Source organism: Phasianus colchicus, chromosome 4 (assembly GCF_987193195.1).
Source record: "Phasianus colchicus chromosome 4, bPhaCol1.hap1.1, whole genome shotgun sequence".
Taxonomy (NCBI): Eukaryota; Metazoa; Chordata; class Aves; order Galliformes; family Phasianidae; genus Phasianus; species Phasianus colchicus.
This window is the reverse complement of record NC_143439.1, coordinates 54,657,480-54,680,070: the sequence shown is the minus strand read 5'-3', so window position 1 is coordinate 54,680,070 and position 22,591 is coordinate 54,657,480. Positions and strand designations below refer to the sequence as shown.

The following is a 22,591-nucleotide window of genomic DNA, read 5'->3' as shown; positions in this document are numbered from 1 at the left end:
TTTTGTAGGGAATGCACTGAAAGTAGGAAAGAAAGGGAACATTTTGTTCCTACTGATGTATTAGTAAGAACTGTGTTAGTATTCTGATGTATTTCAGAAGCAATAGAAATGGAAGAAAGGATTGTTTTTGAAATGCTGAAAGTAAACAGTAAAACTGAGAGCAGTTCTTGAGAGCTAAATTCTGTAACTAAGCAATGTCCAAAATGTTTGTGCGAATGTGTGAATCAACTTCAGATACTTTGTTGTACAGCTTTGTTTCGCAGCTTGAATTGATATTTACTCTACAGAAAGTTTCTCCTAACCCATAGAATGGGTTAAAAGGGGTAAGTATCAGTAAAACTGTAGCTTTTCTTTTTTGCCTGGATCAGTGGTTGAATACAAGCATTAGTTGTGCTTTTCCTAACACCTTTCAGAAACATATTCATGCAGGGGTGATTTGATGTAGGTTAAAAACTTGAAGTTCAATTGTGTTATTTCTCTCCAACATCTGTCTTTCTCGTCAGAGAAGGAATCCTTACTAGTTTGTAGATTTTGTGATGCACTTGTCATGAACTTTCCTGCTGTTGTTGCATCACTCATTTTGAAGGTTAACATCAAGGTGTTGCTCAAGTTGATGTGCAGCAATGATGCTGTTGGGTTTTTGTTTTTTTTTTCCAGCAACAAAACTGCTGCCTCAGTTTACTCTCTGATGAAGCAGCTAATGTGGCTCTTTGGCTGAAGCACTCCTTCCCTCTTCATTTTGCAAGAAAACTTAAGTAGGCATGGCCTGCAGATCTCAGAATTGAATAATGGTTCTGGTCAGCCAATCTTGATGTCTGCAATCTTTCTCCTTTGATAAAAGGAACCTTCGAAAATTCAAACTTGCAACACTGGGTTACATTTGTAGAAACAGGAAGCAAGCACTTAAAGCTTTGTCCCAAATCTTCATTGCTCCTTGTGACTCTGATCTCTTCCTTTTTCAGCTGCTTTCTTAATTTCGGTCTTGGAAGCCAAAAGTAGCTTCATGCTTTTCTCCTAAGAGTTGAGTCATTTATTGACTTCTCCTTTGCCAAATATATGTAATGAAATCCACTAAATTTTCTTCTGCCTGAGGCTGTTTATTGCATTGTCCACCTGCTTTTGCCTTTGTCTCATTCCTCATGATTCCTTATTCTAAATGTGTTGTACAGTGTCTACAGTTAATTGTAGCTGTTAAAAACATCTTGAGGACTGAGAGTTTCAAGTGCCCCCAGTCCTGGCATGGTATCATATCTGTGAGTAGCTTGTACTCATTTGCAAACTTCAAAACTTCATCTGTTGGGTGGCATAGAGGTTCAGAGCAGTGGTGCTCACTTACCTGAGCTGACGGTCTACGTTCAGTTTTCATTACAAGAGCAGTTGGGATAACTGGAGCTCACAGGCCCTCTCACTGCTCCTTGTGTATTGTGAAGACTGAAGGAAAAAAGTCTTACTATGTTCATAAAACTTAGACATATCTGGTAAAGGAACTGTCTTCATGGAAACAAAGCAGAACTGTATGGAACCATCAGAAGTTCCATCAAATTGATTTTTTGAAAAACAAATATGTGACTAGTTGAGCCTGGTTGTGCTTTACTCTTTAGTTGCTCCTTGCAGTTATTGAAAGCTTTGTATTCTCATCCTGTACCTGATGTCGGGCCTTGCCTCCCATCCGCTGTAGCATCCTGCTGCAGCCTTCAGGTCAATGCCTGCAGTTGCTGAGCCATGTGATTTGCAGGCTTTTCAAGTGTTGCTTCAATGTGGAACTGCCTTTGCTGGCATGTTAAAAGTTCTGAGACAGGATGATCTTTAAACTCTGATCATGCTGATGGTGCCTTGTTGCATTGGGATTCTCCTGTACATTCAAGGTAGTCTTGTGTTATAGTTGAGTGCTCCCCTGGTCTCTTCTCTGCCCTTTGCACCCCGAAGCATATAGTATACGTCATTTGCTGTCTACAGCGTGCTTAGATCATGTGAGGGTACAGTTATTAATAAAGGCTGTGTTCATTCCTGGCATCAGCATTAGGCTCAGAAATCCCCTGAACTGAAAATAGTCATAGACAAGGAGAGAGTTTCAGAGGAAATACCAACTAGGCTTGTCTGGTTCTTACTCTTCTGCTGTCCATTAATCCTGCTGTTGGAGATGAGCAAGTGGTCTGCTGGACTCAACATGACCCACATGTTCCATAGCAGCGGGAGCAGAGGGCCTTGAGTCTCAGGTGTACTTTGTAAGCTCTGCCCTTCTTCTTCCTTAGTGCTGCTTTTGCTCTACAACATCAGAAAGAGGGCTGCTGAAAATGAAGGGACGGACTGGAGCTGGAGAGGGGGCTGAGATGTGTAAATACCGAAGTAGATCCTGATGTGCATACTTATGTGTGGAGGCGTACTGATCTTTCCTTTTGCTTCTCTTCAGTTTCCTACTTCTGTAAAGCTGGCTTTTGTTGTCTGATGGTATTTTGGAGGTGGGAAAAATACATTTTGCTACCTCAGTTTTTAAGTTTTTGTCTAATTTTTCACTTAAAATAAAGTTATGGAAACACTTAAGGCTTATGGCCTTACTGTTTTTACACGTGTTCATGTATTTAGCTGTAGGGAAGTTGGTCTTTCTCTTCCCCCAAGGGAGTTTCCTGTGTATATGGAAAAAGTACAAAGCAGAAGTGAAAGATACCTCAGGCTTCCAAACCTGCCGCTCGCATTTCACTTCTCCCACTACCCTCCTCCTAGAAACAGCTCTGCAGTTCTTCCTCTGTCTCCACAGTAATACCAACTCTGTAAAGAGTTACTCACCACCATAGCTAATATGGCAGGTAACTCGACACATGCACAAAATTATTGCAGCAACCTGTTAGCCACTAGGGAAATTAAAAAATTAAAATAAAAAATTACGTAGTGAATTAATTTTCTGGTGTTTAAATTGCCAGAATTTAGACTTTCTTTGGGCTAGTAAATATAACATAATTTGATCCCTATTACAGGAGGTTTACAGTCATAAGTAGATTTAGTATTCAACTCATGTTGTTGTGTTTTTTTTTAATTTAAAAATTCACTTGAGGCTGGTTCCCTAAAATTGTGTGCAACTCAATACTTAAGTAATGTTTCAGAGTTTATTGTTGTTAGTGTTCTAGAGACCCTCTTGTTGTAACCTACTGTGGAGCTAACAGTAGGGTTTTATGTTTCTTACGCCTGAGTGAACAGCATGTAGATAACACATTTAGGACTTAGATGATGAAACAGAGTATTCTGTACATATGAAAGCTTTTCTGATAGTATGTACAGTTTCTTGCAAAGTCTTCAGAACTGACCTGAATTTTGTTCAGATTGTATTTTGTGCATATTTATTGCCAAGTAATAGTTTTTTGTCGTGTTGTTATGCAAACAGCGGGACTAACGAACATAACTTTCCTCCTGTATGATGAGGAGAGTTGATGGGTCAATATCATGAGCTTCTTCATCCCTAACAGTCAACGTCTAGGTGTGAGATGACAGAGACATGTGCTTACTCTGTCCGGATGGCACGTGGAAATGACAAATTGTTTCGTAGCTGGTCACTTTTCAAGTTCTGCCTGCCTTTTTCATTGACATCAGTATTTTGGAAATGTCTGCCCAGACCCTAATTTTTGTAGAACTCAGAGCTGAATTATGGGTTCCAAAATTATAGCAAGGATGGATAATCAGTTCTCTAACATGAGATTAATTTTTTAATAAACTGGGAAGCAAAAGCAATGAAGGACTCTTTGCAGTTAGTAGGCTAATAAGCATGTCTGTATTTTCCAGAATGCATTAGTGGCTTGGAAGAAGACACTGCCTGCCTCTCTGTAGTGCTGAACTCTTAAGCCACAGTTTCTAATATAGGTCACGCCCAGAATTTGCTTAGAATGAAACTTTTTCTGTTCATTTATCTTGGTTGTGTGGGCATCTGTACATTTTAACCCAGGAATTCAGCTTCCCTGCCTGATTTCTGGCCCTTAATTATTGCGTTTGTCCATGATTCCCAATTTTCTTGAAGAGCTCAATCTGCCCTGTTTGGAACAGCAGTAAGTGGGAATGGCAGAAGGGAAATCTCGCCATCGAGCAGTGTGTTCCATGTACTACACTCTTGGCATTCCCTTGCTGGCTGTCATTTTTTGAACCAGTCAAGGTACAAGTAAGGCAGTGGTAGTTGCTAACTAAAATGCCTTCTTAAATTTGATGGTTTTGTACTTCAAAACAGCTTTGACAATTTACTTTCCCTTCTGGCCTGAATGTACTTGAAAGGATGAGACAATGTTTTGAAAAGAGGTTGGGTTCAGAGCTCAGCAGTTGGGAGCCTTCGCAGTACTGCTTAGGCACGCTTATCATGCAGTAAAATCCTCACACACAAATCTGTGCCAGCACAAGCATTTTTCTGGGAAATCTGTGTTGTGGCAGACCGGGGCACAAGATCGTGTAGAACCTAAGTATTGTTGGGAAAGCTTCCTTCTAATGTCCTACAAATGGCTTAGAATACCTCGGTCTGGTAAAGTTCATGTTAAAAACATTCTTGTTTTCAAGTTGGCTTCATAGTTTATAATGTACCTCATTAAGATTCAGGGAGAAGTTTTACCAGTAATTTGCATCTGTGTGGAGTTTAAACTCGACAAACCTGAAAAGCAAGCCTACTTGAATTAAGTATGATTCACGCAATTTCCATTAAAAAAAATGGACAATAATAACTGTTCTGCATTCTGTGCTCTGCAGATTCTTTTTCTTATGAAAAATAGCCTATGAAAGCTATTCTGGCACAAGAGAAATGTGTAATTGTGTAAGAGAACTGCAGTACTGTAATACCAAAGGAATAGAAGGTGTTAGTCTGCTGATATCTCAGACGTATGACCTAAACTTTTCATTTGATTGTTATAAATGTGCTGTGATAAGGAGTGAAGTTGGGTCTTTGGAGTGTCAGTTTAATTGCCCTGTTCAGTAATCCCTGACCCATTTTACAATAACAGTTATAAAAAATATTGTTGTATTTGATGTCAGGCATTGTGGAAGTTAAATTTCTCTAGCAATTTGTTTTAAAAAATGAGTTATGTAATTAAGAATAGCAGTAATTGAAAGTCACTTCTAGCTTATTTGATCAGAAATGCATTTTTTTGTTGTTTTTTTTTTTTTAAATAAAAGCCACTTTCTTTTTTCTTTTAAAAGTCAAGTATTTGTATAATGGGAATATGAGTTTCTGTCTCTTTCCTGTGTGGGAACACTCCTTTATTATTGCTGTGGCAGTAGTTGAAGTCTAAATTGATGACTTAATTTACCCATGAGTCAATTGAACAAACAAAAAAAAATCCACCAAAGCTTTTAGATGTTTTTTGCATGTTTGTTATTAAAATGCAGTTTTATAAATTGCAGGCAGACTAGCACCTAATTTTGCCATCTTGTGTGACTTTAAAGGTTTAAGAATACTCTGTTTATATAAAATGCTCCCTGGCTGTAGGCTGCTAGCACAAGCACAGAGGGATTGACGAAGAACGGCCTCTGCATGACTTAGCTGTCCTAGAAAGTGAAAAAGAACCTCTAATTCTTCCTCTTTTCTGGAATGTGTGTTTATTGCTGCTGTTTTTATATTCATGGGATGAAGTATTCATAAGCTTAATTACGAAACAATATACTTGAGATTGATTAATTCTAGGATACTGACAGCACATTTTGCAACTGCGCCCAGTTAATGTTAACGTAACCACATAATTCCTGAGTGATGCAAGAAGAAAATGTCTGAAATCTAGGAAAACCTGTAATTTTGTAAAACAGGTTGGTGCCAAATACAGCTTTGTTAAAAAGTATGCGTGTTCACAGGTTTTGTGTCATCACATCTATTGAAGTGACTAATTTTATTTGACAGTTTGGAACACTGTGTGATGAAAGCCTGCTTATGAGCTGATACCTGTCCTCTGATTTAACACTGATAATTATTTATGAATTGTTCTACAAATCTAGAAGCAGTGGATGAGAGATAGTTGCATAGATGTAAGCTTACATAACTGCAGTAATTTTCTTTTAATGACTAGGAGGAGCTGCTTCCATTTTACATTTGGAAGCATTATTGCAGTATGGAAGTTGGAGGAGGAAAAGAAATGAAAAGAGAGGAAAGAGAAATGATGACGTTGTGTTCTTTTGTTCTTTGTTTGTTTAGTTTTTATAGAAGCTTCTAAAACATAGAAGGTTGATGTAGCTGACTGATTGCTGGAGCAGGGGGGTGATAGGGCATATTCAAAGGTATTCTTCAGAAGTATGAAATTACAGTAAAGACTTTTATAAATGGCTTTTGAAACTTTCGCTTTGGTGGGCTGAGAATTGTATCAGTTCCTAAAGTGAGATCAGTAAATGCAACATACAAATTCTTTTTTCTATTATATAATTGCATATAAAATGGTCTGTACTTTCTCATGGGAGGTCACGTTCTCCTCTCACTGTTCCTGTTGGCTGCACTGTGGTTGGTGCTACTGCTTAGTGCATTCTTGCTGAATCAACAAAGCTCACTTGTCTTTTCCCCCAACCCCCAACCAAAAGTTTTTGGGCTGGATTTGAATTGATGGGTGGGAAGCTTTGCCAGGTGCTGTGTTGGGTGTGTGTGGGAAGGTAAGGGTAGCTGCAAGGAAGCTGGCTGGTGAGACCTGTGCTTGGTGGTGACAGAGCAGCGCAGCTGTTGCGAAGCTGTGGTCCAGCTGAGATTTGGGGCAGCTGAGATGTGTGTAGATGTCTGCTTGTCCTGACCTAATACAGACAGAGGTAGTTGATAGGTAGTGACTCAGCTGTCACAGGAGAACTTGTTGATGGGCCTGTTGAGACTGTAAAGGTATTAGTGCACTTCACTGTTGCTTTGCATTCAGTTTGGCTGCAGTTGGGTGACAGTCCCACGCTGTGCAAAGCTAAACTTCAGCTAAGGGTGTTAGTCCACTAATCTCTTAATTATGTTTAAGACTTGTCTTCTTGAAGTCATTTTCAAAAGGGTTAACTTTCTTTTTTGATTTTTAACAACAGATTTGAGTCACTCAAGAATTAAAATACTGCGGGTTATTCACTTTTGTAACTTCTGGGAAACTTAATTATTCTGTGATGTATTTTTTTGCACACAGTTCCTCTCTATGAGATTTGCAGTGTCATCTTTGGCTTCTGTTAAAGTCGAGTTTGTTGAGATGAGCAAACAACTTTATGCAACCAAAACTCCTGTTTTGCCTTCTGTCTTCTGCTTTCCAGTGCATTAGGGTGTGACAGATGGATGGGCTGAGCTGGCTCCCTGGGCAGAGCTGAGCTCTGCATGCAGTGTGATGGAAGCTGGTTGAGGAGATTGGAGTGGTCCTGGCAGCCAGGGACACCGTAAGCCCCTTAGGGACAGATTAGTGTGTTCTCCTTGGCCCTGTACTGATAGGAAGCAGTTGCTGAAATAATGAAGCTCCTTAGCTTATGTAGTAAAGGGTAAGAAAAAGCACACAGAAGGGTTATTAACCTATTATTTTATAGAACAGTAATTAGAAATGTTGAGCTGACCAATGACTCTCCCTGTCAAGAACCACTCATTTCATCAAGAACTGTTCAAAAGAAATACGTACATGCCTTTATGGTTAGTGAGGTTAGACTGGCTTTTTGAGGATCTTCCTCCTTTTTAAGTTTGGTATGGTTCTTTACCACTTCCTTGTAAAGTCATTCACAATTTCTGCTTCTGCGAGGTACTTTTGGCATTACTCTGAAGTGGCAATTCAAAGAAAACCATAAACCTATTTTGCGCTTTTTGTTTCTTATTTTTTTTATAAGTTGCCTTCTGCACAGATGATGAATGCTGCTCACTCAGCTAGGAATGGGCTGGAAGGTCTCTTTAGAGGAAGGAAGCTGTTCTCTAGATGCTGCAGACATTGCTTTCTCTCCCTGTCTGAATCAAGGTTGAGCAAAGCCTCGGGTACTATAATGTAGAGAAAGGTTCTTATATTGTCAGGAGCCTGGTTTTAAAAAGTATTGTTCTTACTCTAATTTATGACTTTTGTCAAATGTTAGGCATCAGAAGCAACAGTCATTAGGCTCTTAAAAATGGATTCCTCATGCAGCTAAAACTGTTCTGCTTCAGACTAAATCTTATTTGTTTGTAATCATGGTCAGTTAGTAGCAGTAAAAAACATTGTTCTGTTACTCAATAGCTGTGTTCTGACTGTATTTAGAAAGTTACTTTATTAAAAAGACAAGAGAGCTGATAGGTTTTGTTGTTGTTATTAAAGGCCAGCTGGTAACTTGAATTATGGTTTAGTAGGGGACATAGAATCACTTTCTTAAGAAATAAAAATCAACCTCTCAGTTGAAATATCTGTTTGCAGATAATGTGCAAGGTGAGTTACAGTGGGAAATTTACAGGACTGGAGGGAAAAGAGGAATCCTAAGCACTGTACACTCAGCAAAGTAGTTGTCACTGAAAGCTGTGAATGTGAAGCTCTGCTTCAGACTATTTTTGTATTAGCAGTTTACCATTATTTTAGTGGCTAATTGTGTGAACAACATGCACTAATTTTATTTTTTTAAGTCTTTTTTTTTTGAGTGGATGAAGATAGGAGTAATTAGCCTTATATTGCACATTCCTCACACAGTTGCAGTAGCTGAGCCAAATTGTATTTTAGAGACTGAGATTCTGTTGTTCTGCTGATTTTTTCAACATGTTAACTATTTCAGCTGCTAAATTAAACCTATGCAAATTGCTGTTTTTCATGAGCATTTGAGCCAACATCAGGGAATGTTAGCTCAAATGCTTGAAAAGAAATAGCATGTGTATTTAATGGAATCTGTATAAATGGAGTCATTTTTGATGGTGTTTCTTACACTTTGCCCCATCCTACCATTTTAATGACATGCTTTAAGTTGATTATTTCTAACTTTTTTAGTATACTTGAGATTTTTGAGGTCTTGTAGGTTCTTGCAACAGGTACCTACAGGAAAAGTCAAAGCAGGGAAAACATATCTACTGAAATAGGTTTAGTCACTTTCTTACTCCTGAATAAGCTGTCATTATAGGTTTTCTTGCCTTATTGTGGCACAGTTGTGTGAGTTCTCTCTCAATTGGACTTGACTTTGATTTTTAGAATCATGAAATCACGATATTTACTAGATGAAGTTTTTCCAAATGCAGCTAGACTAGTATAAACTGGTGAATTTGCTTACTATTCTAAGTTGTTCAGAAGTCAGCCTTTTCACTGATGCCAGTGCAAGCTGTATTTAAGTTGCAGTTGTAGTTCTGTGATTTTCTTTTTATGGGGACTGGAAATGAGAGAGGACAATAATGAAAGCAATGTGGGAGGATGAAAGAGGTCAGAAAAGGGAGAGGGAGTTTCTAATTGAACCAGTGACCTCCAGTGAGAGGGCGTGACTAAACGAACCATTTTTTTTCTATTGTATTTATGTCCTATTATTTGATATAGTGCCAGAAGTGTATATAGTGGTGTACAGTGGATTTGTTACATGCATATAACATGTTCCCTGTGCTTGAGGACTTGGTAAGGATACAGAGCAGTAGAGGATCATGCAGTACAGAGATGTGAGAGTGTGTGGTTGGTGGCATTCACCCTGGAACAGGTGGGTTTTTTTTCATTTCCTTCAAGAGAGTGAATGCTTAGTGTATCAGTCAAAAATCCTTCTGGTTTTGTGACTTCAGGGCTGCTGTGCTTCTTGCTGCCAGAGTGCCAGAGCACAGCTCAACCATCCCTCGGGTGCTCTTTGCAAGGGAGGATTTCAGGAGAAGCTGAAACGCTAGTGTTGTACACAGCCCTTAAACTTTGTCAAGTGGTGAGGTTTTGATTAATTTTATCTCCTTTTGTAAAGTGGATAGGAAAAGAGAGTAGATTGGATGAGTAGTATTTCAAAGCAAGTTTTTTGAGGTTGGCTGTTTGTATGTTATGTATGCATGTGAAAACCATGGCTGATTTTAAAAGTAGATCAAACTCCTGATCTTCAGAACAAAGTCTTTATAGCAGCATTTATTATAGGAGACACTCTGGGTTCAGGGCTTAAGTACTGCTGCTGGTGGTAGTGTGAGCCTGCTGATGACTGTGCCATGCTGCTGGTTCTTGTGTTTGTCCTGAATGGTGTGCCGGCCTGGGGCCTGCTGCGTGGCTGAGGGAAGCCTGCTGCTGATGGCTGCAGTGGCTCTGAGGCATGGGGCTTCTGAACAGTGTTGCACTTGGTGGGAGCAACAGGGAAGACACTTCACTTTTTCAGTAGCTACTGTACCTCATATGTGTGATCGGATTGAAGAAATTAGAGCTTCTGAAATGCATCATATATCTTTGGTTTTAGGTATTTATGTCTTCTAACATAAATCTCTGTATGTTCTTAGCAAAAGAAAGAAATGTATGCTCTTTAGGTGCATGCATTACTGCAGAGTAATGTGTATCTTTCATGGAACTGAATAATGGCCAAGGCAATATTTTCGTTGAGGAAGTAGCACAGCAACATCATCTGTGGTCCTGCAAAATGGAAGGAAATAATAGAAGACCATAAGAATAGAAGACCATATCATGTTTAAGATATGAGTATTCTAAGGAATGAAAAACTCCTTTCTCTAAAATGCTGTGTAGATAAAGCCATGGTGTAGGTTAGGTCGTGCTAGGCTATATGGCTTTATGTGATGACAAACTGCAAAGATCAGTGGAGAACAGAAGAAAAATGCATGTGAGATATTGAGGAGTGAGGAAAGTGACTCTGTGTGGAGCTGTGTGAATCATAAGGATGTGTGGAATCATGGGCTGAGTGAATAGAGTGACTGAGAAAATAATTATTTCTGTCCTATTTGTTACCAGTCTAATTTTGTTTTGATTCTTTCTTTTTAGTTGATGCTTCTTGTGTGTTGTTTGTTTAGCACTGGATGTTACTGGTAGTACAGCCAGATCACTTTGTGATCTGACCTGTGGATAGTGAACATGTTTTTGTTTTGGAGATTTTCCTTCTGTACATCTTTCTTTTGAGTGTTTTTATTGTTCATTTATTTGCTGTTTGCATCCATGTAAAAGTGTGAAATGTTCTTCTTGAACATGAATATTATTAACTGTTTGTGTTTTTTCCCAGCTTAACTGTGTTATATATCCGATTTCTTTTGTGTTAGTCACTTAAACTCTGTCCTTCAATGTGATTGAGTAGTTGGTTTTTTTTGGTGTCAATCCTCCAAAACATCACTTTGAGTTGGCAATTTGTAACAATGCTGCATTTTCAACCTCAATAATAATCATCAGTAGAAATGAAGTGGACTTAAGAAATCATATGTATCAAGTACCACCAATAGCAAACATGGAAAATGATGTGAATCAATAGATATATTTAATGTGTAATTAACAGACCAATCATAGAAGAAACCACTGTATGAAATGTTGTATTCTTTTCTCTATGCCAGCTTATGCAGGATCACAAATGGCCTTCTTTAATACCAGGAATTCTCTTTGTGTCTGTGAAACCAACAGATGGAATATTGCTGTCTAGTGATAGATGATCTTTTCTCTAGGGAATTGTATTCTAACGTCTGTGAGAAAATATGGTTGTGTAGGTGAGTGCAAAGAAATATTTTCAGTATTTGCATATTGTCTTCACAGAAATAAGTTCACAGGAAAATAGATTTACACTAAGAAAAAAAAGATCCTGTGTTTTTAAACCCGTGTTTTTTTCTTATATTGTTGATGCAGCTTAAGTTGTTAGTAGTAAATGTAGAAATTTGCACGTGTAGAAGCTAGAAATATATAAAGACAAAATGAGGCTGACCCAGAATAGTTGACTCTTGCTATGTGGATTGCAGTATACTGCTTAACCTTTATGAAAGGTTTCTTACCCCCTCTTGTTGCATTTAATGGCTTTTGGAGTACCAACTGTTCCATAGAAATTAGAGTTGCTGGTGCTTAACTTTAACCTCTCATCAGACTTCATTGTCACTTCACATTGTTGGAGAGCAGAGGTTGGAATTTCTTACGTTTGTTCTTTCTGGCTAGCCTGGTGTATTCTGAAACGTCTCTAGAGATGTTATAAAAATCTGAAGATCTTTTCATTAGGTTCCTTCTATTTCAAGCCCTGTTTTCCCCCAGACCTCCTCTGAGGAAGTAAAACTTTATGTATTTAATTTGGTATTCTTAATCATCACTATCCCCTAATAAGTATCTTATACATGTCTCAAAGCCAATTATTTAATGGCTTTGTTTAAGGCAAGTGAGACTTGCCACTTAATCAGTTTCTGGGCCTTATGCTGTCCTGGATTAGTGATTGTTGTATTACATGTCTTACAGTGATGAGAGGTTTGTGCTTCAGGAGCAGGAGCTGGAACTGTTGTATTAAACAGCCATGGGATGATAACTCTTTGGGTAGGTTTCTTTCTGAACCCTTGTCTGTGGATTGTTGCCAGAATCCATACTGAGGGATTACAGCCATCTACTACAGTTTATTAAAGAGTTCCTATGAAATGTTCTGCAAGTGCTGTGATACATGCTGTCATGGAGCCAGAAAAATAAAAAATCAGTTTTGCTATTCAGGAAAAATGATAGACCTTTGCTCTACCAGTCTAAAACACCAGCAAGTTTGAAGGTCCAGTTGGAAATGGTTTGGCAGCTGGACACTTGGGAATGAAACTTCACCAATAGAAAGGGCACTTTGTGCTTGTTCGAAATCTCACACTTGGTTCCTGTGCAGAGAACATGTGGTTTTCCTTTAGTTTTCCCATTATACTGGGTCTGACTTGGCTGGAGTTAATTTTCTTCCTAATCCTAGCAGCTAGTATGGTGCTGTGTTTTGGATTTGTGACCAAGACAATGCTGATAATGCAGCAGTGCTTTAGCTGTTGCTGACCAGTGTTTGCAGAGCATCAAGGCCTTCCTGCTGCTTACCCAACCTCACAGACTGGGAGTATGCAGGAGGCTGGGAGGGAATGTGAGCAGGCAGATGACTTGAACTAACCAAAGATATATTCCTTATTACTTAATGTCATGCTCAGCAGTAGAAGGGAGAGGGGGACTTAGGCAGTTCAGACATCTTTTGTGTTGGAGCTTGCTGGGCATCCATTAGCCTGTGGGATGTGGCAAGTGATTGCCTTTGCATGGCTTCTCTTGTTTTCTTTCATCTTCCTCTACATTTCCTTCATTTATTAAACAGTATTTATCACAGCCCACGAGTTTTCTTGCTTCTTAGTCCTCTTTATCTCTTCCCTTGTTCCACTGGGAGTTGGGAGAAGAGGGCAAGCAGCTGTATGGCATTTAGCTCCCTGCTGGGCTTAACTTACAATACCCGTGAAGATTCTTGCATGAGGCAAAAATAGAGTTGCTCATGCAAGTGTCACCACAGGGATATCTGCTATCATGTGTTATGGAGTTCTTCAGGGTACGTCAAGTGTTTTGCTTTTATTTTCAGTAAGGCTTTTCGGGTGCCTTGGAAGCATCAGAATTTTCCATAATGTGCTTTTCAGGCCCATTCTCACCTAGCAAGTCTGAGTTTGCTGCTCACGTCTTTCCATTTCAGTTCTCTTCCCAGTATTCCCCCCATACTGGCCTCACCAACACGCTTTGCTCAGCTGTTACTCCTACTGTATTCAAATATGACAGCTCCCTTTTTCTTCTTCCCTCTCTGGAGACCATTATTTACTGTAAGATCAATGACATTCATGCTATATGCCAAAAAGCATGTCAGACTGTAGGCTAAGTGAAGACAGAATTCTTAAGGCAAATTGTTGAAGTTTGTCTCTGTCTGGTTCTTGTGGAAGTATATATATATATATGTATATATTTTTGAAGGCTAACCAGCTCAGTGAATAAAGGTGAATGGACTTTCTCAAGGCTTGTAAAAACTTTGTTCTTAGTGAAAGGCTGGTGATGGGAAAATGCAGAGTTCACATTCTAGGCATGAGGATGCTCTAGCAGTTTAGTGACCACCAGTTTTCACACTTGAGATTGGAACAGCATGGGATCTTTTCATAGTTTTGTTCTTCCAAATGGCAGAAAGTAGTTGATTTTAATAAATTATTTTTCCTTCCAAAGCCTTGAAATGCAGTCACTGGTTGTGGGGGGAGGGGTCAGAATATTTAAGGTTGCAACAGAAGAAAGTTGGGTACTGTTAGTTGTGTCATAGAGGAACAGATAAATTTTCTTTGTTTGTGCTCTTGTAGATGCTAGAAACACTAGGATTTCCCATTCTTTCAGTGGTAGAAAACTATAATCTGGTGTATCTGAGTGGGAGATTCCAAATAGGAGTTGACATTCTCATATTTTCTGAAAACATTTGAAATGCACCATGTGTTTTGTCTTGTTTTACCTAACCTGAGAATGTTAAAGCTTGAACAAAACAAGGTTAATATTAGTGCACTTCTTTATTTCCACAGTTACTTGAGGTGCAGGCAGATATAGCATGTAAAGGGAGTAAGTTTGTTTCCCATTGCTTGCACTTCTCAATGGAGATGTTTAAGTAGTGGGAAATTGGGAATTGCTAAATGTAAAAGATAGATTTAAAAAGAGGAATGGTTTGTATCCTGATGTATGAGTAAAGTTATTTGTAGTGCAGAATGTACAAATGAAATTCATGTAAACTATCATTAGTAAAATACATGAAGTAATAGAATATAAAGTGGTGGTTGGAGAAAATACAGAACTGGGAAAGTAATAGTTTGAACAGGTGCAGCTGTCTGCAGCAGCAGATTATGGCGAGCCTAATGCTCGTGCTCATGTTTGCAATGCAGTATGTTGGGAAAACAGTTTGCACTGAATTTGTTCTGTGAATTGTAGTGGTAACTTTACTGTATGTCAGACATTTCAGAACACTGTACCTGAAACAGTCATGGATAGGAAAGTTGAAAAGAAAAGTGAACATTCCATTATATGTAGCTTATACTTAGATCTACACATTACATATTTTTTTGCTTGTTTAATGATCACTAGAGGAAAAAAAAGATATGTTTGTAGTTTCCTGCATGTTTTTTTATCTATCAATCTGCATATTTTCAAGATGTAGACAAGGGGGAGTAAGAGTAATGCTGAATTTAAAAAGAAACCCCAGAAAATGAAATCCAAGAAAAATCTGAAATGAGGAAAATATTGCAATCGCTGCCAAGTTTGTCAGGTACCACTGAAGTAACTGTACTGGTATTTTAACATGCCAGTCACATATGAAAGGTTGAAATAGCAGCACTCATAGCTGTACAGTGTCTGTCATGTAGCACCAAATTGCAGATAATGTATTTCTTGTGCTTGCAAATCCTTAGCATCACAAAACAAAAAAGCCTTCTGCATGGCAGTTGATGGTGGTGCTTTTCACTTCTGGTTGTATTGTAAATACAGATATCTATAGCAAATTGAAAATGTATGGAAAGAACAAACTAGATGAACAATTAAATGCAGGAGAGCTGCTCTGACAGTCTGAATATAATGCCTCCTATCTTGTGATGTTGGCTCATGATGTCAGAGGCAGACATTGGTGTTATGACATTAGAGGTTGAACCTTCCCACCAATATTCTATTACATTTTGTTGCTGTGTGACAGATGGCAGCAGGGGGCAGTCTGACTTATGGCATCTGACACAGAGGTGTGTTTGAAGCAAGGGTGTATCGTTGAATTCTGCTGTGTGGAAAAACTGGCACCGACTGACATTCATCAGTTCTTGCTGAATGTTTGTGCAGATCCAATAACGGATGAACAGTGAGATGATGGGTGGTGTGTTTCAGCAGTGGTGACAGCAATGTAGAGAACAAATCATGTTCCTGATGGTCATTCACACCGCAAAATGATGGGTGTCTTGGTCAGCTCATGGATGTGTATAGGAGGTGTGTGACCAGGCAGCTGTGTATGTAGCTGAGTGTTGGCTTCTGTTTGTTGAAACAGTGTAGCAACATTGAAATATCACAAGCTCTTTGCTCCTGATCCCATGAATGCTTAGACGGGAATGAGAAAACACCGTATGCAAGTTTGTCTGGACCTATTAAGCCAGTTTCCTGGATCATGTCACTATGAGTGACGAGACATACTATTACCACTACAAGCCTTAGTCAAAACAGCAGTCCACGGAGTGTGACATTTGAATTCCCCATTGAAGAGAAAGTTCAAGACAGCCCTCAGCTATCAGGTAAAGCACTGTCTTTTGGGATAGGAAAGTGGTGATTCTTTTGTATTTCCTGGTAGCTGAACAAACTGTCAACTTTGACTGCATCACAGTGCTGACTAAGCTGAAGACTTGAACTTCCAGAGTAAGGGCAGAGGAAAAGACAACCTTTATTGCAACACGATAATGCCAGGCCGTGTACCAGTTAGAAGACCATGGAGCAGATTGCCAGTCTTGGCTGGACTGCCCTACCACTCCCACCGTACAGTCCAGGATTTGACTCCTTCAGTATTCTGTCTCTTTGTGCTGATGAGAGACAGACTGCATGGGCAGTGTTCTCCTAGTAACAATGCTGTCATAGCAGCTATGAAATAGTGGGTCACCTCCCCTGGTGTGGATTTTTGAGCGTGGCATGCTGGCTCTTGTTCATTGCTGGCAAAAATACATAGCTAAGGGTGATGACTGTGTTGAAAAAGTATCCTATACCTGAGAATTTGTTCTATCAAGTAGTGTTACTATGTACATTATATCTGTTGTTATTTCCATGGAAATAAATAGGAGGCATTACTTATAGAGCTACCTGTGTAATTCACCTGCTACTTCCTGTCTTGTTTCATGTCTTATTTATTTATCTTGTCTTATGCAGTGTGACTAAAAAGTTGGTATCCTGGATATAATGTCTGCTATGGGATATATTGTGTTCACGTCAGTATGTGGGATGGTACAGGAATGTGCTGGTTATTAATATCAAGGGTAGGATGCACAATGACCAGTCATTGGTCAACATCTCTGCTCCCTGGTGACAGTGACAGGACCCAAGGGAATGGTGTGGAGCTGTGTCAGGGGAGGGTCAGGATCGGGATTGGGAAAAGATTCTTCACCACAAAGTGGTTTGCCACTGAAACAGACTCCCCAGGGCAACAAGCTGACTGAGTTCAAGAAGTGTTTGGACTGCTCTTGGACATAAAGTTTGAATTTTGTGTGGTTCTACATGTAGTCAGGAGTTGGACTCAATAATCCTTGTGGTTTCCTTCCAACTGGGGATATTCTGTTTTTCTGTAAGGTGACATTATTGAAGAGGTAGAAGCTGAATTTAGTTACACAGTCAAAAATTGAACCACAGTAAATACTTGTGACTACCTCCTGTTCTACCTTGCCCCATATGGACAGTGAAAGAGTAGCAAAAGATTCACTGTTTGCATCTGTTCAGAAGATTCATGTTGCTACAGGCAGCACCTGTGTTCACAAGGTGATTAGAGTGAAACCATTAACTTCAGTTTGGATGAGCAGGCTGGGGGAAGCTGGCATATGGCTGATGGCGGTGCATGCAGCGACTGGAGCTCGGTTTCTGGACCTGTTGGTGGGCTGCAATGGGACCTGTGCATGTCTGGTATGTCTCAATGCTGTCTCTGAGGAAGGGGCCTGTTGGTACTTAGAGGATGGGATTTATTATGTTGCAATAATTGCAACTGTTCTGTTTCTGTGTAGTTTAGTTGTTTGTACAGTTTTTTTAGGCTGCAATTAGTGTACTTGCAAGGGGAATTGATCTACTGCTCCCAGAGCTGTGCATGAGTAAATGTTCTTAAAGAATGAGCAGTCTTGTCTGTTGTTTCTGTGTGTCACGCAGTTTCAGGTGTCCCTGTGTCCTCATTGGATTGGAGCTGTTGGCTGTGGTGCAAGTACCATGTGTATATTGCCTCCTTTGCTCCATGTAGGCACCTCTTAACTTTTTTCTTTATGAATTAAAAGGTGCAGAGTGATTGAATGTCATTCTACTCAGAGTGAGACAGCTAATCTATGGGGTTTTGTTTGTCTGTAGAGAATAGCTTAAGGGTAATCTGTTGTCTAGTCGGTGAGTCACAGAGAGATGAATCCTCTGCCATATGTACTGCTCCCACATTATTAGGGGACGGAACCACAGAGGCATGGAGGGGTGGGGACACACACCTTCTGTTAGTTGGGGGGGGGTAGGGGAAGGAGTCAGTGGCTTTGGTGTGCCTGGGAGGTGGAGGTCAGCGTGCCTGCAGAAGATGGATGGTAGGAGAGATTAAGGTTTGGGAGCCTGACTTTCTCATTGTAGCACCTGCGTGTGCGTATGTAACTGATGATGTTGCCAAAGTCCAAAGCTGTTAGGGATTTTTAGTTAGTTTTCTGCATAACAAATGTGACAGTGCAGTGATGCATACCACAGAGAAAAATGTGAACTACATGTTTTTATGTATTTTAAATTTCAAGATCTACTGGACAAGTTGTGCAGCAAGAATTTGTCATTGTTTTCTTTTAGCTTAAAATAAGGTAAATAAGTGAGTAATACACCAACAGAATGTGAATGGAGCTTAAGTCAGTTCAGATGCATTTAATTTTGTTGTTTAAACTGAAAAGAAAAAAACCATTAATTTGTCTTAATCCTCTACTTAGCTCTGTGTAGAGAGACCACAATACAGATTTCTTGAGACGTGAAAAATAATTTAGAACCCTGCACCCTACTGAATGTTCTTGTCACTGCCTTTTAGCAGAGACTGTTTTGCTTACCAGTGTAAATTACATGAGCTATGTATTTACACTTTGCACATCTGGAGAATTACTGAAATGAAATTGGAATGTATCGAGTCATTCAGGGCAGATGGACTGTGCAAATGGTTAAATGATGCAAGGAGAAGTTCCCCATCCTCGCTGTTGTCCTGGGGAGCCTCCAGCGCTGGAGTAGGGAAATATCAGAGGTGGGTTTTTCATTATCCAGGAAGCACAAAGGGAAAGATACGCCCGCATATCAAAAAGCTGGGCAAGTTGTGGCGATATTTACGAGCACTGGCAGCAGATGCACTCTCTTATGCCCCGGTTTATTTTTAGATAGAAAAGTGTTAAGCTAAGCCTGTTAGATGTTTGTCTTAAAGCTGATAAGTGCCTTTTTTTTCCCCTTTTCTTTGTCCTCATTTTAGCTTGTGGTTGTACTTCCTTAGCAGGTTGAGCAGATGTAGATTGCAGATGTACATTGCTGCTACAGCTTTACTTTTTATTTTTGCAGGTCTTCTACCTAACTGTTTTTGTTAGTAAAAATGGGTCTGTCTGATGGAACTCAGTCTCAACTAGCGTAAGATAACTTTTGGAAAGCTTGCATAAAGAATATAGCCTCTCTCAAGAGCAATATAAAAGCACTAGAGGAAATACAGCTGCCTGAAAACATTTTTTGACTAAAAAGCATTCAATATATAACAGGATATTTCTTGCTTATAATTTGCTATGTTTCACAAGAGAGATTTTTCTGTATAATTTTGTATGAGCGTGCATGAAAGACTTTGCCATCCTTTTTCGTAAGAAGCAGCAGATTTCTAAGAATTTACCCTAATAAGGAGAATTCACAACGATTTGTCAGTTTGGCCTGTTAATTTCTGTTAGTAGATAATTGCTTTTTGCCCGTTCAGGTCAATGCTGTGGCAGAGAGCTTCTGGTTATTTACATAGTTGTGATATCTTAACTTCGCGAAAGCAGTTTAGAGAAAAAGTAGCTTGCGGAAAGCGTAATAAGAAGTCAGGAGTGAGATGCTGGAGACATTTTTAAAAATAATTTTAAGATAAATGAAAGACTTGCTTTGTGTACAACGAATGTAAATGAAATATTCTTTTTTTTATTATTATTTGTGGATATTCAGCAAGGAAATTTATCTGTTCTAATTAAAAAGTGCCTCTGCTTTTGTGGGAAAAGCAGTTGGAAGGAGGCATAGTCTAGCTAGAAAACTACAGAGAAAATACACCAGTACATTTTCAGAGATTGTAAAATTGGCCTAATATTTCACTGAAAAACTATGACTAAACATTTTGGTTTTAAATTAACAGCTTCTTCTTTTTTCAGGAAATTTGGAGAGCGACCTCAACCGAAACGGCTCACCAGGTAAGCATTAAAGCAGTTCATTTTTTGAACAGTATTCTCAAGTTCTCTATCTCCCAGAAGATTTCCAAGTTTTTTTTTTTTTAAAAAAAGTGAATTGTTTAACCTAGAATTTAAAATGTGAAAGCTTTTAAAAAAAAAAAAATGTAATCGTCAGCAGCCAGAACTAAAAACTTGAACAGTCAGTAGTTTTGTATGATAATCAAAATGCCTTTTTTATAAATTGTATTGACTTCAGAAATCAGTTATTGTAGATTATTCTGTTGGATGTGAATCTGCTTAGTTTTAAATAACCAGGAATGAGCTGGATATCTTTTACTGGATAAAAGTAATCTGTGGGGCCATACAAAATGGCATTCTTTACTGCCAAAATTCAGCTATTATCTCAGTGCTGTCATGCTCCAGGTATGGGCAAAATTAACTCAGTGCTGTCTTAAGCAGTTTCTGATAAAGTCTATATAGAAGTAACATTGAATAGTACCATCATCAGATCAAAGAGGCTGTGGAGTAGTGTGCCTCAACCACTCCTCAGCTGTTTGAGAAGCATTTGTACTACATGCTGTCAGAATTTATCAAACTGTAATAATATAGTCAGTGCAAACATTTACTGTTCTGTGCCATGAACTGTGCCCATCAAAAGGAGCTACTATGTTTAAAATCCTCTGCAGTGTATAAGATTCGCAGGTTTTTTGTGATAGTATTGCTGTATAAAAACAGGGAAGCCCATTGTTTGTCTGGCCTATGTCTTTTTGAATGAAATTATAGAATCACAGAGTCATTTGAGTTGCGAGGGACCCTTAAAGGTCTTCTGGTTCAAGTCCTTGCAAACGAACAGGGACACCTACAGGTCTAAAACCTGGTCTTCAGGTTGCTCAGAGCCCCATCCAGCCTGATCTTCAATGTCTCTGGGGATGGAACATCCACCACTGCTCTGGGCAACCTGTACCAGAAATACATTACCCTAATTCTAAAAAGCTTTTTCCTTTTATCAATTCTAAATCAACTCTCTCTTAGTTTGAAACAATTTCTCCTTGTCCTATCAAATTATGATATTTTATGTAAAGTGTGGCATGCACTTGTGTGGGGAATATTTCTCGTTGCCTTTCAAGCTTCAGGTTAGCTTGTGTGATTATTAAACTTGATTTCAATACAAAACAGTTCTGTACTGACTTAAAAGCGATTGAACAAACAGTACTGTTTCCTGTTGACCTAACTATTTTCAGGGATATTTAAACATACTGGTTTAAGTCATGAATCAGTTTTCATTTCGAGCATTAACAGCTGTTGGTGTTACCTGAGAGTTAATGATAAAATTTACCTTCTATGATTTAACAACAATAACAAAATCGACTGTCTAGTCATATCATTTAACTTACATTGTCATGAGTTTGATTAGTTAGTGTAGGGACTCTTTTACGTGCAGGACTTTAGCTATTAGATATGCCAGGTAGATTTTCCTGCTGTCAAAGGATGTGCATCTAGGAGCTATGTGCCATCCTTGAAAGCCGTAACATAAACTTTTTAAAATATTTTTTAAACTTTTTTAAAACTTTTTTTTAAAATTTGTACTGATAAAGAGAAGCTAGAAGCAAAAGCAGCCTAAGTTTTTTTTCTCTTGAAGAGAAAAATGCTAAAAATAGAAGGACTCACCCATTTTTAAGAGTGCAATTTTTCTGTAATGCTTTGAAAAAATGTGTAAACCCTTAAAGGCATTTAGTTCATTTATTGTGAAATTATTCTGCTTCTTTGTATAGGCAGTCTTGTTAGCCTAATAATGTATTCAGCCTCATGCTAACTCTCTAGTGTAACATGGAATGTATTTTCAGGCATGTACTTCTTAGAAAATGCTGAAACTTTTGTTTTGTTGTACGAGTTCCTTGACAATAAAAATACTACTTCCGTTCATACTGAGCTAGTTGTTTTTGCAATAAGATGTAAATTGCAATAGTAGAACCTTTGTGGAGAGGTTTGTGATTTAATAACAAAAGAAACCTTGTGAGAATTGTGATGTTTTTCTTTTATCAGTGGGAGGAGTTGGAGGGGAACATTCCTGGTTCTCCTAGGAGCTCAGATGGTACAGATATGCTGTAGCAACACATTAGTAGAAGAGGCAGTATTTGTTCCTAATGTAGTGCTAAAGAAACATTAGGTAGCACCTAGCATTTTAGTGAGTGGATTGCTGGCTTTGAGCTGCTGTTTAATGGTAGTCAAGCCAAAGGTTTTTAATATGACAGTTATTAATTTAGTATGACTGTGTTATTCATAGAAAATTTCAAATTGTCTGATGAAAAGTTGCTAACCTACTTAAATGCAGCTAATATGTTGAATAAGGATAACTTCACAATGAAATACATTTTATGCCTTAGAACATTTGTATGCAATGATTGTAAATAGTGTGTGTATAGTTTAAGGCAGTTGTTGTAATTTACGCTGTCATGGATAAACATCAGTTTTACCAATTCAAGTGTAAATAGATCAAGTTAATCCAACTTTGGGATCTTTGCTCCTATATTCCCCTGCTCACAAAGAATCTAGCAGCTGATCCAGGTCTTAGGCAGACATGGCCAATGCAAGAGTTTACAAAATATCATTAGCAAACCTGAGCTGTAATTTCCTCCATTGTCCTCTCATAGAACCACCAAGGATGGAAAAGGCCTACAAGATCATCCA

General features: G+C 38.8%; 1 protein-coding gene across 4 annotated transcripts in view; it reads left to right on the top strand.

Annotated features, from left to right (window-relative positions):
• Positions 1 to 22,591, top strand: part of RBPJ (recombination signal binding protein for immunoglobulin kappa J region) — an 88,500-nt gene that overhangs the window by 46,698 nt on the left and 19,211 nt on the right. For 3 of the 4 annotated variants that reach the window (XM_031588447.2, XM_031588445.2, XM_031588444.2), the window contains exon 2: positions 19,886 to 19,924. In XM_031588447.2, coding sequence (XP_031444307.1) covers positions 19,886 to 19,924 — 39 coding nt within the window. Of the gene's footprint in view, positions 1 to 14,982; positions 18,757 to 19,885; positions 19,925 to 22,591 lie in introns of those variants that run through there. The other variant, XM_090139585.1, reaches the window with a different exon arrangement.